Genomic DNA, 21,219 nt, shown 5'->3' with positions numbered 1-21,219 from the left:
ACGACTTAATTGAAAAACTTTTTACATCGCGTAACCCCTGAAAATTGTCTTTATAAGTGACACCAACAGCGAAAGCAATTAAAACTCTTTACACTCATAAACAGTATCACGCATATTCTCGAGCAATAATCGTCCCAGAAAACCTTACACTTCACAGTTTAGATACACATACTTGTAGTACTCAATAAATGTGAAAAAAGAAGAAAAAAGAAGAAATTGTTTCATAAAACGAAAAGTTTAAAATTGGCAGCAAATGTAAAAAAAGTTATCAAAACCCACGAGCAAAATGTCATCCGTTCCCCATGTAACGCCTTAACGAAAATATGAAGACATTAAATTTATAAGCAGTGAAAAAAGTGCTAAGATATGACAAATTTTGTTAGCAAAGTCAGAGTAAAAAGAAAATCCTCAATGTTGCGTGAATAAAAATAGAAAAAATCCTCGGAATACAAAATATGAAAAGAGCTCATAAATAATAAAATTCGATTAACTGAAATAAAGGTTTTATATAAAACAAATGAAACCATTAACAAGCGACAAAGATAGATGCACACAGATTCAGAAACTCATAGATGCGAATAGAGGGAATACGTACATACATGACTTTGGTCCTTGAAGCATACAATCTTTTTACAACAGCCATGTAAAAAGTCACACATACATTCAAGTACATCGGAGTACGTTGTGGACTCAACTTCGTAGCTTCGTAGTGTTAAAAGTTTTGACATAAAATTGAAGTTGAACAACTTATAAAGTTTCCGAAAAATGTTCTATTTTTTTCTTTTGAATTAGCTGATGGGTGTGGTCGTTACGTACGTGACTGTTACCGTCCAATACAATAATTTATATGTGTAATTTTTGTAGTCATTTTATTTTGCACATTAAATCGAAAATATCGGATAAGTCTTAAAGAACCAAACTTCATCCAGGAATCATAAATTCAAGTAATTTTTATCTAATGCGAAGTACAATTAAATAATTGGCGGATAAATAGCTATCCATCTTGATTACTTATGGTAAAACTTTTAATGTTTTTTTACGAAAATGAAACGAATAGATATTGTATAGATATTGAGATACAAGATAGGTAGCCTCCTTTAACTTAACGCCCATCGAGTAACACAAAGTGAAAGAATAAACATTAGAAAGTTAATACTTGTTCACATTAATAGCTTCGATTGTCTATGGTAGCATAAATGGATCAATAATCGGATTACAAAGCTTACTGTAAGAGTGTTACATTTAAACGGACACACTCCTAACACAATGAATTTTAAGGTACGGATGTTATTCTTCCTCATATAAAATGATATACCTAACTTGCCTATAGCGGCAAGAATTTTTCTAATCGCACTAGATAAAGCCATAAGCTTAATTACCTAATTTAACACTAATTTATATGAAGCTATTGCTCTATATCTGTTCATCTGTCAAAAGTCACAAGCTTTACCTAATTACCAATATGTAATTTATACGAAGCTATTGCTCTATATCTGTTCATCTGTCAAATTGTTTCAAGACAGACACAGAGCTCAAGTGATATCTAGTACCGTACTATCATGATGGCCAAACTTATTAACCGTGGTACATTTAGACGTAATCTCTTCATTACCTTCACCTACAGCTTTCGCCCAATCTCATTTACTTATAATTCATGTTCCGAATCCCTGCTAAAATTATTCTACACCGATAATTCCTTTAATACGAAGGAATTTTAATTTGGATGTCATAGGGTTTGCCGACTACGGGATACAAAAACAAACTGGTTACTATATATAACTCCTAACTCTATTTCATATTCTATATATATATATATATATATATATTGCTGTACGTGCTATTGCTGTAAGTAGGTTCAATGTCTATTATGAACTTTTCTGAAGAGTTTATTGGCTTGATCATTTACCTAGAACACTATATTTTCAGATATCCAGTACAGGATGAGGTGTGTTATAAGCGTAATACTAGTTTTGAATATGTACATAAAAGTTATATATGAAACGATTTAGTTGATCTCTCTCTCAGTCAAATAAGATAAGTTTTTTTTGTCAATATATGTGTAACTAGTATCCAACAAATATCCAGGTTGTGAATAATTTAAAAATTTATTTAGAAGAGATGCATGTATTATGTGAAACATTTACCGTTCAAGGAGATATGCGTAGATATAGTATTCGACCTCGGCATTATTTATTTGTATGACCATTTTTAAAGCGAAAGTAAATAAACAGGGAAGTTTAAGAGAATAGGTTTGAAATGAACGTTTGTTTATGATTCTAGTTATTGGAGCAATGTCTTTATGTCTTGAGTTATATATGCTTGGAGTAAGATTAAGCGAATTCGCTGCATATAATATAGTGAAATAACTATTTAAATTTATGTATTTTAATTTCTATTGAGAATAATATATTTCTGTTTATTTCCTCTTTTAAAAATTTATTAACGACAAACATTAAATCTAGTAACTTTTATATCTAAACTTTTGATTGAATTATCCTGATGCAGTTTGCGGTTATAAAGTTTATTTTAACTTGCTTAATTAATAAAATAAATCCAACATACTCATGTGATATATTAACCACATTTGCAAAAGTTGACTTTAGAGTATAAAATTTATTGTTGTTCTATTGTATTAAAGAGTGCTTGTTTCTGCAAGTGAAAAAAGATATTTACAATGTTGTGAGTACTGAAATTGAAACTGTTGAGTGAGTACATGCGTTACATACTCTACTTAGATCTAACAAAATTATTTACGTAAATTAAAGCCCAAAGTTTTAAAGGGGGAAACGAGAGAAAATTACCAGCAAAAGTTCACTAATTACTTATTTAATAAGGTTACTTCCATCACAAGCAGCTACCAGAAGCAGCATCAATAGAACATTTGAAAGGAAGTTGATTTCATGAATTAGAATTAACGAAAGTCACGAAATTGCAAAAGTTTCTAAAAAGTTAATTCAAAAACTAATGAATCAATACGAACAGTGAAATTAAATATTGTACTGAATAAATAGTAGAAGACCACAAAAGGACGAAAAGTGCAGAGGGCTAATTAGTGTCAAGAAAAGTTTATTATTAAAGTTAAATGGTTGCAGCAATAGCTCTGCAGGTTACATGGGCTAAATGAGGGGGCGGAGTAGGTGTCGCGTGTCAGTTTTTATGATGCTGTTGCAAGATGAAAATAATTTGTATCTACATTAAAGCATGAAAAAGTGAAATTTGCAAAGAAGAGCAGCATTTAAGTGTGGACTGAAGTAGAAAATATTGCAGCATATCAATGACACTGCATCAACAATATAAGATGTCAGTGCAGTATTTGGCAGTGTTGTAAAGTGTTTAAGCAGCAGTTAATTGATTGGTTTGTCACATGCAGTTGAAGATATATACATATTTGCTATATGTACTAATAAATGTGTGATATGCACATGCCACATGTTTAGAAGAGACTGACAGTGCTTGGGCAATCAATAATAATTACAACGACAGCAAAATCTCGCTTCCTAGTAAAATGTCATCTAAAAACTCCACGTCAGGAAAGAACCTGTAACATACATTGCAAAAATTGGTTACGTAGAACAAATTGAAAATTAGTTTAAAGCTGTAGCAAAAATGGATTAAACGTTGTTTATTAAGACTGTCTTGTTGCAAAATACAGACAAACATACATAAAATCGTTGTATTTATGTCTCTTTTCAGTTGATGTAAGATTTATTCTTTATTAAGGGAATATAGTTCGAAATACAAAATTTTCAAAAATATTATTTAATATTAAAGTTTTTTGTAGTAAGGATATAAAACCGTGAAGATTTATAATAATTGAAAATGTCTAAAAACATTTTAATCATTTGCAGAAATTTAAAGTTAAAGGATAATAAAACTTTTAAAAATGTCGTTTTAAAAAATCAAATATATATAATAGATACAAATTTTATAGACGACTAGAAATGTTCCATTTATTTCCAAAAATAATTCTTATTGTTATGTTAAGCCTTTTCCGAGTTTTTTGGGCACTTTTACTCTATGATAGCTGGGGGGATTCTGCAGAGTCCCGCCCATCTCACTCACTAACTTGAGTATTCCTGATAATCTTCATGATTATTCAATGATTGATCTAAGATCTGCGTGCGCTTAGTGATTGCTTAATTCTTAATGGATGAATATATAGTTTTGCCATATAGTATGTTGTGAACTACTTATCAAATAAACGATTTCAAAGAAGTTGGAAAATACTTATTTATTTACCAAATATAGATATTTGCTCCTAAAAGTCTCAAATACCAATACTACTATTATTGACCAACACTACATATTTTGGCGAACGTTACAAGAAACAGATAGCCAATTTTTCTTTATTTCAGTCTCAAATATTTAATTTATATTGAGAACAACCATTTTACATTTGATGTAATTCCATGTCTGCCTATATAACATGACCTTAATTGTCTATATAACATAGATATAACATTAAACTAAGTAAGCATATAGAAATTCAAATTTTAGACATATGATTTAACTTAACTAAATAAAAAAAGGAAAAATATTAGAGCAAAAGATTACAGTGTATGTAATTTGTTTTGTGTCATAGTAAAAAAAAATTATAATTCTAAATTTTCTACTACAATGGTATCGAAGAAAAAACGTAGGCATATGAAAAAAGTGGAGGTAGGTGAGTATATATCTCCTGTAGTTGAAGACAGAGCTACTGAAATACCTAATAATGGAGTGGTAAAAACTAACGGAGAAGGTACTAAGAATAACATTAAAATAGGTAAGATTGAATCAATATAAAAATAAAAATAAATACACAAGCTAGATACTTTACAGGCTCAAACCAAATTAATGTGAACAATAAGCAAAATAAGGCTCCGGAGTTAAAAACCCTCACAGTGTCAAAACGAGAGGTATACACAAAAATTTATTTTGAAGTATATATGTTACTAGTAATATTCACTTCTAGATTGGTATACAAGTGACGCCTCCTCCACATTCTCAAGGCAGAGAAGCAGAACGAGTGGCAAAGTATATTAAAGCCATAGGGCGAGATCCTGTTTTACAAAAAGCTATTATCTGGGGCAAAAACGAAGGTATGTTTATATTACATCTACTCTATATTATGCTATAAAAATCAAATAGCGAATAAATGTAATGTCAAGTAGAATAATCTTTTTACTATCCTTTGCTATTGACAGAGCAATGTAGTATAATTGAATATTATAGTTCTTTATAAATATATATTTAAATACTTAAGATTTCAAGTCATGTCATTTAAAGTGTTCATGTCGTGTCTGCAAATAAGTAGACTGTATAGATATTTAATGTTAATTATAGACTCTAGTGTAGCCATATTGAAAGTTGTTTATTTAAAATTGCTTTACCAATCTTTATATCTGATATTTTTCTAAAAACTTTGATGTTATCTTGATAAAGCACTACTCTACTAAAGTGAAAAATATATTATTCAATATTCTTCAGTTTTTGAGAATCTGTAGGTATTGTATAAAGAAAAAAAATAATTCCATTCTCTCTCCTCCAACGTTAATAATTTTTTATATATTGCATATTTATGCAGTTCTTAATATAAGATATAAGATTTAGTTACATATTTTTAGAGGTTTAAAAAGTTTTCAACAGTAACTTTTATTTAGGTACATATTTACATCTGCAGAGAGAGGAAGACATTTTTATATATCTCGAACCTCTTAAGCTCTTTTCTTGATTATTGGTACATAAGTAAATATTTATAATGCATTTGTAAATAAACTATGTAATAAGATGTTATAATAGCAGGTGTGATAATAATATATATGGGACAAATATAGATAACTTATAGTTAAAAAATTATTGACTTCAGCTAAGTTTTAAGACTTAAATGCTTAGAATATCATTGCTTAAAAATTTAACTATTTATTAGATAAAAAGTTCAAAGCTGAAGATGATGAGTCTGCTTCAGGTTCAAGTACACTTTGTGATCATAATGATGTATGTGAGAACTATTTACTGTAAAGAGGTTTATAATTTAATGTTATTATTTTTTTATATTTAAGGTATCCACAGATGATAGCCAGGTAATTTGTGTATTAAAACCAACCGGTGAAAAAAAACACAAGGAAACTCTGATTAAACTTGGGCCTAAAACTGCTAAACCTCCTAGTAGACTTAAATATGCAATTGAGTTAGCTCAGAAAGAGTTGACGAGTATGTATGGGCATCTTACTGAATTGCATGAAATTATGAAAGCTAAAATTTTACAAGGAGAAAAGATGAGTGAGATTCCTGAAGCTCTTGAGTTTGCAGAAAAACGTTATGAGTTTGAGAACTATCAAGTTCTTTTTAAAGAGCTTGTTACTGCAAATGATAAGTAAATAAGTTCTATTTTTCTCTAATAATATGGTATGTGTTAATTTAAATTTTTTTCGCAAGTAAAATAAAAATCAGTAAAGTTTAGAAAAAAGTAAATAAAAATTTATTAATTTTATTTTATGGTATGAACAGTAATAAAAAATCAATTTACCTACAACAAAGTTCTTTAAACGTGTTGCAAATTAAATAATTTTAAACAATTAAATCAGAAATGCAATTGTGACACTCGTGTGTTTCTCTACTATACAAGTACTATATGTATTTATTTGTATCTATAATTAAAAATTAAATTTTGCCCAGTGAATTACGAATCACATTCGAAGTGAGTAAATAAGTAGTTAAGTAAAAATAAACCTCAGAATGTGTAGCTGTTCTACGAAATTTGCATTTGGGTGGTCTTTCGTTGGTGAGCTTGGTTGGATTAACGCCGTATGGTAAGCTCGAATGAATAATATACGAGTATACGTCAATAAACTAATTTATTCTTATTGAAGCTTTTTTTTTTTATTAAAACAATGTTTCTGAGGTTTGCATATTTGTGTTGGAGAAGCTTTTAAAAAGTCGTAATTACTGCCATTACGTTTTTTTTTTCATATTAAGCTAACAGATTGAGAAAAGTATATAAATAATTAAAATGATTGGATTTAAAAAAAGTACGTATTAAATAATACGCACTAACGGCCCAAAGCGCGGTAATAAGGATGCTGTGCGATATATATATAGACAATTCGACACAACTTCGTTATCAAAAAATATATATTCGATAAAAAACAATCAAATCTGTGCTATCGTTCGATCGAAAGAACTGCAGTAATGCTTTGTGGTATTTTAACAGAACAATGTATGGTTGTAGCATGTTCACAAGCTTAATACCACGAACGCATGAAATGTGAAAAACCGGAAATCAAGGAAACCCTGGAACATCTTATTGTTTCTATTCGGTTTTATCGAATAAAATACTTTTTAGTTATCAGCTCTAAGGTACTGAACTTCGTTTCTAATTATACACATATCCAAAGTAATATGTAATACAATTAATTAAAAATACATACAATTAATTTTAAGGGTTGTAATCTGGTATAGTTACGGATTTATCTAAACTAATAATAGTTGTTTATTGAATGAATTTCTTTATGATTTATTAACCAATAAAATACCTAACAATGGTTCAAAATTGGAGCGATATATTACCAAACTGCTGAGTAACTATTGCATAGAAACACCTTACAATAATTTTTAAACATAAACATTGACAATTATTTTAATATTTGTAAAATTAAAAGAAAGCTATAAGGCAGCTACCACCAAAGTCCTTAAAGCAAATAGTGATTAGACTGTCTTGTGTAAACTATCTTCTAAATTTTACTGTACAATCAACTAACGTCCAAGTATTCAAAACATTAAGGCTTGAATAATCATAAAATTGTATTGTTAATAATTATACTAGTACATACTTTTACATATATTTATATGTATATAAGATACAATACTAAACGCCCATGGTTTGCCAACAGCATGTTCAAGTGCTCAAGAGCATAGATGAAGAGGATTTCCTAATTAAAACTTGAAAAATAATGTTCATAATAAAAACAATAACTTTTAATGCAGTATTTAAAGTCAAAACAGAAATGTCAATAGCAGCAGGATATTTCCACACAACAGGATATTTTACTTTTGCGTAAGTCAACAATGTCAAAGCAATTAATATAAGAAGAGAGTACATTTAATGCAAAATTTATGGACACAATAAAAAGAAAATCACTTAGTGTGAATAGAAAAAATTAAAAACTATAAAAAGTTCAATATTTTAATACATATTTACATAAACATAGTTTATATTAAATAATATATAAGAGTCATTAGAGAAGGAAGAAGAACTTAAGCTATTTGGGTGTCTCCATTTTCAGGACAGTGATTATTATGAAAACATATTTAGGTTTTTATTGAAATGAAAATCGGAAACCTTGCTTCAAATAAAGATTATAGAAAAAATGTGCATGACAGAAGCTAACTCTTCTAAGTCGACAAATGTTCGTCGAATAATAAGATATTGATAGAAAAATATTGAGTAAAATAAGAGAATTTTAATTTCTATATTAAAAGAAGAATATTAACTGAATGGGGTAAACGTAAGGATCTCATACCCAATACGCAGTAGAACACGCTAGGCTTTTTTTTAATTTAAACTTTTTCAAGAAAGAAAAATTTTTTTAACATTTTCATCAAAGAAAATTGTCTTCTTCAACACAATTTGTACTTGATCATTAACATAGGTATTATTATATAGCTGTATCACTCAATAAATATGCGCTTTGATTAGATATAGTATAGGTTTATTGATTACGTAATAGAATTGGAATTCCTTGGGAACTATTTAGATAGAGTGATGTCAATATGTCTGTAATGGCAATAACAATATTGTACCGGAGATTGGTTTAGATTGAAGGCCGCTCCGAAGACTTCGTGGATATTAATCATAAGATTGATATACACATTGTAAAAGTAATAAATATCATTACGATCCAAAGTTCTGATGTTTGGATACTTACAAAAAACTATAATCGAAATATAATCGATATATAGTCAATCTTGGAAAACAATAAATTGCCTCTCGGATTGCTTATCACTAAAAACAGAGAACTGTGATATTACATGATTAGAGTTTTTTTTATCCGAGATCTGCTTTTAAAATGGTTAAAAATCCCTAAATATTTGAAACGGAAGTATGTCTGTTTATCAGATATCCAAGCAAAGAAAGTCACCTAGCAATAAATTGAGAAGAATGCATATTCTACGAGTTAATACATACATATAAAATATTCTATATATATGCATCCACTAAGCTGTTTAATTTTCTTTAATTTTAATATAAATTATGTATGCATATTAAAGACTTAAAAACTTTAAATTTGTTATAAAAATTGTAATGAATAAAATTGAATATTCGTGCTATTGTTTTATATTTTATTTTTTTTATTTTTTGGTACTTTTAAGAAGAGAGTTTCACACAGCAAATTCACATTTAACTTAGCATAATTAAATTAAAAGATTCCAAACGAGTGTTCTCCATCAACACAAAGCATTTGGTGGTATTCGAGCTTGCACATAAATTTCACAAAGTGTAAAAAATGGCAAATGGAAAACGTTCTATGAGATTCTCTATTGTTGTAGGCAAACGAAGCGGAAAGTGCGCTAGATAAAATTCATACAAAATAACTTTATTAGCATCGCAGACGAAATGAATGAGTCGCGTATAATAAATTTTATTTCGTGCATAAATAATAATACAAAAACAAAAGTGCTCAAGATTACAATACCAGTAGAATGCAAAAAATACGATAAGAAAAAGATACAAATAATAAAATAAAAATTATCAAAATGAACTTTGGGCAAAAATTACCGAGTAACAATTGTGGTGTTGGATGAGCCGCCAACACCAACTGGGAAACGGGCATGCAATAAACAACAACAGCTTTTGTCAATAATAAGACCATTGCCAACAAAATCAATGGAAACGGTGGCAATCGTAAAAATATCATCAATAACGATTGTTATAAAATATTTTATTGCAAATGCCTTCATTAATAATTTTTTAAAAGCAAACTAAAAATAATATATTACAATAAACAAATCATATAATTGTTCATATCAATTAATGCCATAATGCCATAATAAACTTAAAATGTAAATGTATTCGAGCGTACTTAAGGATATTCAATACTTAGACGCTGCCTACATTTCTATTAATGGCAGTACTTTAATTAAATAAAATGCTCCAATGATTAATTGAATTAATTTGAGATAATTGCAAAGAATTTACTTCTTAATGAAGTTCGTTTCTTAGCAAAAACAGAAATATTAATGACATTATTTTTGGATAAAATTAAGTGAGCTTAGATTTACAAATATTAAAATTTTTTGTTTCGCGATTTGTAAACACTAAATAGAATGTTTGTTAATAATAAAAAAATACCAAGATTAATTATATAGAAGAAATTATTTTTATATAGTCCGTTGTTACAATCGATTTTAAGGATAAATGACATAATGGTATATAATCTGCTATCGTAGCTACAAAGCTCGCATATGCTAAAATATGGTAAAATATAATTGAAATTTACATAAGTAAGTCCAAACCAACAGAACATTTTCCGTCAATGCCTTTTAAATTTAATATAAAATTTATTTCTTGTCTTCAATTTTCAAAATTAAAAATAAATAAACAATCAAATTTGAGAAAGTAACTCTCTCAGTTGACTTATGTGAGAGAAAGCTGTTCATATAGAGGTCCAAACTAACAGAGCATTTCCCTTTAAAGAATTTTAAATTTAATATAAAATTTATTTCTTGTCTTGGTTTCAATTTTGACTATTAAAAACACATAATCAAATTTGAGAAAGTAACACTCTCAGTTGACATAATATATGTGAGAGAAAGCTGTTTTGTGCACAAAAGAACTTTTTAAAAATTTTGAACAGATTTTAGGCTTAATTTAAACATTTAAATAATTCTCTTCTCTTTAATAAAAATACCAACAAATTACTTAGTTTTCAAATATTTTGAATCTAATAAAATTAACTACATTTTAAGTAAGAATACCAATAAGCAGCAGTTGATGCTTGAAATCGATTTCTGGTAGAAGAGAGGGAGAATATGTTCTATTTCTTAATTTTAGAGGTATACATAGGTACACAATGCTTATAAATTAATGTACTACTCAATATAAACCTTTCATAAGTTTTCACAAAACAAATTTCAAGCTTCTAGTTCCATTGTACTATAAACGAACTGAAAACATTTTGGATGACCAAGCTGGCATTAGTGTAAATAGGCAATAGGACCTTTTTGGGACTAGCCAAGTATGCTTATATTTTGACATATTATTAATTTGTATATATTACAATTTATTATAAAAGACATATTTTTAATTAAATTAACTGGGATCTCTATTGTCTTTTTCCTTTGACTCTGTTTTTCTTACTTTTCTCCCTCTCCTCCTTTTCTTGTCCTTATCTTCCTTCTCCCAAGCAAGCAAGTCGAATTGATTATCTAACTTGTATATCTATTTTTCGACAAACTATTCTCTTAGTTTTTGTGCTAATCAAATGCGTGAGATTGTTTGTGAATTTAGGCAGATCAAGAAGTTGTTCATATTATCCAATATTTATACAAAATAACTGTTAAAAACGAGCTTATCTTTTAAAAAAATAGAAAATATGATAGCGTTTTACATATAAATATAAAATTTTTTTGGAAATATATACTTAAAGATAAACGCTATCCACTTACTAAAATTATTTTCAATTTTCTTTGAATTATGAATTCTAGAAATCTAAAAATCTATGAATTTTGATTTTTAGCTTAAAATTTTTAATAAATCTGCTATTGCTTTTATTTGTTTATATGCTTTAATTCTCTGTTTGTTAATTATGTTACTTTTGGTGCAAACACTTAATTTTAATTGTGCAATTATCGATAATTGAGGCTAATTTAGAGCTGTGAACAAATTATGTATATCTAAAAATTTTTAGAAACAAAATTGTGCGCAAATATATATTAATATACAAATATAAATATAAAACAAACAAAAAAAAAATATAAATGCATAATTATGCATTGTATCAAAAATAATGTGTTTTTAGATAATTATGTAAATCGCTTTAAGAACAATAAAAAAATTTTATAAACAATATACATATATGTACTCTTAATGAACGAATTTTTTTTATAAAACAATAGAGCTATATTTAGCATGCATTAAGCACAATAACAACCATATTTAATTAGATATTAATTACATAGTAACTATATTGAATAAATATTCATATATTCATAATAATTTTGTGTTTATATTATTGTACTTCTAAGGTACAAACTGCTTAAGGCCTCTATTTAAGGTAATAATAAAGCACCGGTTAATTTTTAAAATTTTTTCATTTAGATTAAAATAAATTTGATCCAAAATTACACCTTAAAAAGTAGTATCAGGGAAATAATAATAGATAACATTTCTATCTATTTCTAATATGAATGCAAATTGTTTGCCAGTGAAATATTAATATTTTAAAAATACATACAGTTATATATAGATATACTGCAAACACTTTTATGAGATATCTCATTGTATATTTAAAAAATAAAGTGGAAAACTATAATATATATTTTTTTCATTAAACTATATATATATATATATATTAAATGTAAGTGAAGACTTATTTTACCTTATTTGCGAGAAAATTTTATATATTTTATAGAAAACTAAACATATGTTGGAAAATTGAAAAGCAAATGTGCTTCATGTAAACTTAAAATTGACGCTTGCTTACATGCTTTACTTTTCATTCAACAGTGCATCAGTTTAACAATGTGAAAAACTATCTGTCCATCAATATGTCGACTCATCCGTCGTTTTCACTATTCATCCATTCACTAAGCGTACTCGCATCAAACCATTTTCACGCAGCATTTGCTGATGCGAAACATGTTCAATGTGAGGCAACACTTTTTCTTGGCTAATAAATTTACAAAAATTGCTCACAGCACATTTTATTCTCGTCCATGGCATTGTCGTAAAGTGAAAAATGTTATAAACATTATTTCACGAGCACTTCGTTGCTATATGCAAGCAAGAATGACGATGACGATGGCAATGGCAATAGCGTTGGCGATGGCGATGGCGATGGCGACGACTACGACGAGGGTCTATTGCCAGTATAATGAAGAAAGACGGACATACCAAATAATAAACAGTACAAAATTGCTGGACAAAAGACGTACATAAATTTCTGTTTTGGAAATCCAAAAACAAAGCAACGAAAATTAGTGCGCTTCTACTGTATATGAGAAGTGATGGAACATGGGAACGAAAGAAAATGGGTACGAAATGGTTGTATATGGATGCGAAAGAAATGTTTGGGGCGGTTTTGGCAGCAAGCGGATGATGATGATGATGATGGTGTTTGTTGATGCTTAATATTGGCACGTTTCATTTTTATTTGCTATACAAGTACGGGCGTGCAATGTCAGTGCGATTGTTGGACGCATCCATTGTCAGCAGCTAGAGAGTATGGCTAAAGCTATTGCCAGAGAAACGTGTGACTTTGTATTTACTGAAAATGAGCTAATTGTGACTTGATATAATAAACAAGGAAATGATGCTAATAAAAAATATATAAAAAAAATATTTTATATTTCTAAACAAATAATTATGTATAAATTGCATTTATAATTTATTTAGGAAAACATCTTGCAATATGTTTTAATTTATATAATAACATTTTCTAAAATACAGCAGAATAAATTAAGTACATTTTCTATGCACAAATTAAAATATTAAATAATTTAATATTAAGTGAAATTTTATTTAACTAATAATTGAGCTCGAATTTCACATTAGATTATTAAATTTAATAATCTGATTAGATTAGATTATTACGATGATCCTAGAAATTCATTTAGGCTTGTCTATTGACCCAGTCATTTGAAGAGAAAAGCAAATAAAAAAGAGCTAAAATCGTTTTGTTTTGTATGCATATTTTTAAATTTATTTATGAAATATTTTAGAAATAAACGAAAATACTTTTATTAGAACTGCAAATATTGCAGTTAATACAATTTTTATGAATATACAAGGTCATATAAAAATAATCATATTTTAAAATTTTTTTGAGCATAAATACTGTCATGAAATTGTTTACAAAATTGTTTGTAGCTTTTGCCAACGTTGAAGTGCCGTATTTGCTCTTTGGCGCCATCACCTATTCAAAACATTAACTTTGTTCTTTAAAAAAAATATTAATAATATTTACAGATATTATTATTTATTAATAATATTATTTATATATTATATATATATTTTTTTTTTAGTTTAAAAAATTAATAATTATAATAAATTTCTATTCTATTTATTGTATTAAACGGAAAATATATATTATTTCAAATATATACAATATATTTGTATATACTATAGCATCAATAGATGTTGACACGATTTAATAAGGTTTGAACGATTAAGGGATCTTATTATAATAAAGTAGACAACGTTACGACAACGTTAATTACCTATATTTAGAATTAAAGAAGGAAGACGATATTAAACGCTGTCGGCGACACCTTATTAGGTTGACAGCCGATGCATTTAAGTCAAATTGGCCCATTGTGATACTACATAATCCTGGTGGGACCCCAAAATCATTAAAGTCTTTTTGATGCGCTGTGTTGATGTAACAAACAGCAATAGCTTCTGTAAATGTAATTTATATATATTTTTGTAAATTGACTTTTCATAATTGCTCGTAGATTTAATTTAGTTTCACCTAAAGATATTGAGATACTCCGGTTGGAGTTTAATGGGATGCTACATCTACTATATCCCACGTAAGTATACGATATAAAGGATTATCTATTTTGTAGTTTCAAAAGTAAGCATAAAAAAAATCCATTTATTAAAAATTTCATTAAATTTGTATTTTAAAATACTATCTAGATGTTGCTATAAGGTGGAATATTCAATATTATTAACCGTTTTTCACGGTCATCAGGGAAATGTGAAATTACATCTTTGGGAAATTACTAGCAGAACTATACCGAAAAAGGGGCTGTTGTGTTGTTTGTGGCTCAGACTTTAATTATACATATTCCTAAAGTGACAGTTGTGTTTGACATATGTGTGAAACTGTGCTGCAAAATAAAATCAGAACAACGAACTATATAAAAATAATAATATATATCTTTTTCCAGTATCAATAAATTTTTCATTATATAAAAATTAAACATAATAAATTTCATTTATAAAATAAAAACAAAAAAAATTCCACACTTTTTAAATAATTTACATTAACTATTAATTAATTAGAGGAGGTCTTATTAATTAAGCATTCAAAAGTGTGCCATGCCAATTTGTGTAATTTTTTTTGTGTTGTTTTTATTTTCATTAACGATAAAGCAAAAACAACTTTTTAATATATTATTAGTTATATGCCGCCTTATTAGTGACAAGAGTATGATTGAGTATGTTGCTCTGTAAACTCATTGCATTTAAACTGAGTACTTATAACTACGTAAATATATAATTGAATATAAATAATGGTATATATTTTTTATATTTACGCAAATAATATGTTGACACCAAAAGCAATACACATTTCAACATTTCTGTACGGATACAGCATACTCGTAATGGAATATGTATATTAGTAATAAATATGATTATGACAGATATAATAAATAATATATAAATATGTATACATTTTTTTAAATATATTCATAGTATTTCAATTATATATATATAGGTATGAATAAAGTAAAGCATATTTATATATTTGATAAATTTCAGTAGTTAACACGTATATTGAGGCAATATAAATCACGATTTTAATATATTTGTCACAGCAATATTTTATGATTAATGTCAAAGACACTTTTATATATATTAAAAGAATTAATATGTGCGAATATTTATTATACATTGGTACATATTTAAATGAGTGATTAAACTTTTAAATTTAAGTGCCATACTTTAAATAAAATCTACACTAATTCATAGGAGAAGGAGAATAAATATATATAAAGGGCATTTTTTTAGTTGGTGATTAAATGCACTTTTTTAATGAAGTTACGAAGGAGCAGTTAAAAAAAAAGAAATACTTTAATCATATTTTAATATAAGAATTAAAAATCTCTCAGATATATGTGACAAAAAAACCATTCTTTATAATGTATATCTGTCTCTTTGAAATTATAAATTATATCTTTGTGCCATTTCGATGATGTGTTGTGTACTATAAAAAATAGGGATAACGGATGAATTGTAATAACAACAACGTATTCACGTATCAGTTAAATTAAGAATTTAAAGTCATAAGACATAATCTGACAAGCTTATTAGAAAATGTTTATTTTGATATACAGTACCTTGAGCGTTTTCAAACAGTAAAAATAAGGAACGATAATAGGAAAGCTTAATAATCTTTGTCTTTAAATTTTTCTACACCATCGAAGATGTTTTAAAACAATTTAATATTTTCCAAAAAAACTAGAAAATATTGTGTTTAAAATAGCTGTGACAATTCTTTGTTTTTAGCACTACGATAACGCATCTTTTTACACTGCATTCGTTTTTTGAGACTATAGTATTTTGCCAAAAATTCAAATAATATCAACCATCATATGCGACTGATTAAGCATTAACTGACTTTTGGCTATTCTCTAAGCTCAAAAATGTATCTTAAAGATAAATTAAGATTTATCTCTAAGCTCGCTCGTATCTTAAAGATATTAAAAAATTAATATATGCAATAAAATAATTAATATTTTCAACATACCCTTACACTAATATGCCATATGTCGCTTTTGTACATTTAAAGTTCATATTGAAAAAAAAATAACATTTCATTAAACGACTTCCGTTGAATATAAACATGAAAGAACATTATAGAGTTTAACTATTTAACTGTCAAATAAAAGTAATATATTTTTGAAATGAAAAATGAAAAATATATAATTATCACTATAAACTAAGAGGAGTAGTTAAATAAGCATTAACTTCTCTAGTGATACTAAGGAAAATTATAATAATTATTTTTTTTACGATAGATTTTTACTATCATGGAAAAATAAAAAAGCTCTTCTTTTACGTTTACCTATTAAGGCACATAAAATTGTGGTCTCTCTTTTTACGAGAAATGGAAGTATATATTAAAAAAAGTTATTACAAAATGTAAAAGTTTCATTAAATTTTATTACAAACCACTTTAAAATATCGAATATATTTTATAGCTTTCAGGTTAATGTTAGATGTTTTAAACTACTTATATAATAGCATATCAGCATAACCTTCAGAACATGTCCTTTGTAAGCATATAAAATCATTTTAACATTTAAATTAAAACAACTTCGACTTCGTACTTGTGCTACTTGACGTTGGTTCTCAAGTACAGTAACGGAAGTAACATAGCCTCAATCATCAAAAAAAGAAGAAAACTCATTTTAGGTAAAGTGTGAAAAAAACATCTTAAATAGGGGCTTCCAGTTGCAAAAAGTCAGTATTCAAATCCCTTAAGCGTGTTAATTTAAAGCGTTTTAGGGCTGTATTACATGCTTTTTTTGTAGGGTTACTTATATTATTTTTTCATTTTTTGTTGGGTTTTCGATAAAAGCACTTTGGGAGCACTTAAAGAGTAAATGTCAAAAATGATGGAAATCTTAAATTAGTAAAAATCGCAAAGGGAAACTTACTAACAACAAATTTTAACTACACAAGAGCATCAATAATTAAAGTTTGGTTAAGAATTTTTAAATTGCATCATATCAAATATTTAAATTGAGCTTTGACAAGGGTGTGTATACTCTTAGTACTATCACTAACGGCATCTGTCGTCACTAGGCTAACAAAAATGCTTTAAACTTTATATAGAGAAACGCTTCTGCTGATAAGTTTTCAGACAATTTAATTTGTTTGCGTTTTTATGTTTACAGAAAAAATTCTTATTAAAAATATAAATTACAGCTTAAAAATAAGTGGGAGCTACTTTGCTTCGTTACTTTAAATTTGTTTATCAAGAAAAGTTGTTTTAGATTTTTCAAATCAATTGATTTTTATTGATATCTTTCATTTTTCATCAATTGGATATTGGAGTGCGTGGTCGTTTGTCTTCAATTAAATTTGTCTACGAATAACGCGAATTAATTCGATATACATAGTTAATTTTAAAAAGTTTGATCAATTTTAAAATGAAAAAGAAAATTATAAAATCTTATATACCAAATTAATAGTGTAAAGATTTTTAAATCTTTAAAGTAATTTAAAGTTAAGTAAAGTAAAGAAAGTGGAAACTTTGCAGATTGTAAGTTTAGGTCCATTAACATAAAAAGCTTTCTGTCTTCCATATGGAGACATGATATCCTTTTGTTGTTTTACGTAACATTCTACGCCGCTAAGGCTTAATATTACGGTGTTCAAAAACACAGCGTATTAATTTAAGCGTCAATCAACGCCCCATTGGAATAGTTCTGCTTATTCCGCCGGTACCAATGAAGAAATTCATGTAGGTCATAACTTCCACCTTGGTAAGATGCGAGGCCTACCAAATACCTCTGCTACAATTTGGGCTGCAGCACCCGGTTTGAAACGCACACCACGGCGAATGAATGACAAGCAAAACATTCTTCCCGCGTAAGTTTGGGTATCAACCACAGCCACTTCGAAGCCAACACCAATGGTCAGTACAGCCGAAGCTGTCGGGCCACTGACCCCCGAAGTACCAGATCGGATCAACTCTGGTCAGTTGTCGCAAGTTGCCGCCCCACAACTCACTACCATGTGCATTTCCTACATAAATGCCAGACTGGCACTGGGGGATATTAGTCGCCTTTTACGACAGGTTATCCTAACCGCGGGAGTATTCTTTGTCCCCTCTCCGCAGGGATATCCATATGGAGACAGTAATTTCTCCGGAATTTCCAGAGATAAAAGATAATAACTAATAATAACTGTTGCTTAAGGAAGTGGCCAAATTGATGTCTGAATATAGCCACTTTTTAAAGAGTTACTTTGCACGAATAAATACATATGTGCCTCAATCTGTATCTCAACTACAGTACTACTCTTCATAACGTCAATAATTTATTTTCATGTTTAAATGAAAATATGACTATTGATTTATAGTTCTATCTCCTTGAGTTAGCAAGATTGCATCAAGATTCAGGTTAGGTTTAATATTACTACCTATTACTCTCATTACTACAACCCTACAATCCCCCATTTTCTACATTCTATTGTGCAAGTGCTATCATGATTTTATGTTTTTGCTTTTTAGTTTGGCGTTGGTTACTATACCAACAACCGCAACAAAAAGGTTGAAATTTTGAAAGATACTTTTATTACTTTTTCTACTATTTTGTAACTTAAAACTTTTTTGAACTATTTTTATTATTTGTGTCTTAATATTTTTAGTAATTTTATCATGCACTTACAATCACAGAGATTATTTTTATGTATTGTCGTACATGTATTGTTTCAGCCCCTTTATCAACGATGCTCAAGTGTTCATTTATGTTGCATTTGTGCTACAGATACTTGACGATAAAAGTCATTGGTGATACAAAATTTTCAATGACGTGAATATGACTTCATACACATATTCCCATATCTCTATACTTATATACAGGATTATGACTACAGCTTACACTTGCATGCATCCAATATACACTGATGTCCTTTACAGGAATAAAAGCGGAAATTACACAGCATTTACACTCTTTTTGCGAGCTTGGCGTTCTTATCGTAATTCACGTTCTTCAGTTCTGTCCATTACAGTGGTTGAACGCGAATACAGTGTACTGTGGTCGTGTAATACAGCTTTTAACATAAAAGCATGCATATTTAAGTGTATGCCTGAACATATGTTGATGTATTTATGTCCTTAAATATTATATATGTGTATATATTTTTAATCCGAAGTTAAGGCATATTTCCATTTATTCAATTTGATTTTAATTTTTTTAATGCCAAATTTCTTTTACAGAATAATTTACAGATAGGTATAAAATGGTAAGTACTCTTTTTGGTGTAAATATTGTAAAATAAATTCTCGGATTATTTTTTTTGTATTAATTTTCAATTGGGTTTTTATTTAATTTTTTTTTATAGAAATGCTAACTTTTGCATTGAAAATTGAAAATTGTTTTTACTGAGATTTATTGCAATACAAAAAGTTTTTAAGTGAGCCTTTAGTACTTTGTTAATTATAAAAAAATAATTTGAAATTTAAACGCTCTTAGCTATAAATATCTTTGTTAAGTACACAAGAATGCTGACTTTTATAAGATGAAAAATTTCGATTAAAAGTTGTTAGAACTCTACAACTTAATTGATGCATAAATTTTATTGTTTGTTTTCAATTAAAATTCATTAAGACTTTGTAAAATAAAAAAAAAAAAATTTAAAATATGTAATATTAAAATTTATGGACAAATAACAATTGTTTAACATAATTCTAAAATATAAACAATAAAAGCAATTATATGTGATACATATATTACATATCTATTGAAAGAGGTAAATCATAATCATATATAATCTATATATACAAACACAGATTTATCAATTTTGTAGTTCTAAAAGTAAACGTAAATAAACACAGTTGTGATATAAATTTAGATCCAGCTTTTAGTTTAATTTACGATTTTGCTATGAGGTGTGAAATGCATTAATCAAATATATTCACGAGACATCTTATAGTAATGAATCGTCTTGAGGATCCGAGTAGCTCGATTTGAGGAAGGTACATTTTAAAAGTATCTAGATTTTCTTCATATAAACTCGATTCTTTTCGTAACTACTAAATAAAGTCTAGCACTGACAAATCACATACCAGGGAAATTTCTTACACAACAATGTTAAAAGAGGATCTATTGTGTGTGTGTTGTGACACACAATGAAACTATATCTTTCACAAAAACACGTTCAATTACATACCAAAAAAAAAAAAATTTAAACATATGACTAAAGAAATTAAAATTGTTCTTGGTGATTTTCAATAAAGTACGGATTATCATACCTTATCATATCAATTTAATTTGTTCTTGAATTCAATCTATTTTGGGCATTGCTAAAAATATGCAAGACATCGTTAAGAATTTTGAGTGAAATCATAGAAGACAAATAACTGAAACTAAAATAATCTAGTGACATATTGTATAATGGACTATTCTCTATAAGATTTTAAAAAAGTGGGTTGTATCGTAAATTAGGCATTGCGTCAAAGTGTCCGATAATTTTAATGTGCAAGTATCCTTCAATTTATATCATTGGATTAAAATCTACTTTATGTTATTTGTTATTTTCGTTTTATTAAATAAAAA

General features: G+C 27.8%; 1 protein-coding gene across 1 annotated transcript; it reads left to right on the top strand.

Moving 5' to 3' along the window:
- The first annotated feature begins 4,567 nt into the window (after positions 1-4,567).
- Positions 4,568-6,413, top strand: LOC119683621. The gene is made up of 5 exons (XM_038097406.1): positions 4,568-4,765; positions 4,822-4,898; positions 4,955-5,081; positions 5,909-5,976; positions 6,042-6,413. The coding sequence occupies exons 1-5, from the start codon at positions 4,618-4,620 to the stop codon at positions 6,357-6,359; spliced, it is 738 nt and encodes a 245-aa protein (XP_037953334.1). The 5' UTR covers positions 4,568-4,617; the 3' UTR covers positions 6,360-6,413.
- Positions 6,414-21,219: the final 14,806 nt, after the last annotated feature.

The sequence above is a fragment of the Teleopsis dalmanni genome, chromosome 2, assembly GCF_002237135.1.
Source record: "Teleopsis dalmanni isolate 2A chromosome 2, ASM223713v2, whole genome shotgun sequence".
Classification (NCBI taxonomy): domain Eukaryota; kingdom Metazoa; phylum Arthropoda; class Insecta; order Diptera; family Diopsidae; genus Teleopsis; species Teleopsis dalmanni.
The sequence above is the reverse complement of the archived record's forward strand: the minus strand, read 5'-3'. Positions and strand labels throughout refer to the sequence as shown.

Coding starts and splice junctions, on each gene's coding strand:
- LOC119683621 (XM_038097406.1), top strand. CDS start 4,618: ATGGTATCGAAGAAAAAACGTAGGCATATGAAAAAAGTGGAGGTAGGT. Junction 4,766..4,821: donor TAAGAATAACATTAAAATAG/GTAAGATTGAAT, acceptor GATACTTTACAG/GCTCAAACCAAATTAATGTG. Junction 5,082..5,908: donor TATCTGGGGCAAAAACGAAG/GTATGTTTATAT, acceptor ACTATTTATTAG/ATAAAAAGTTCAAAGCTGAA.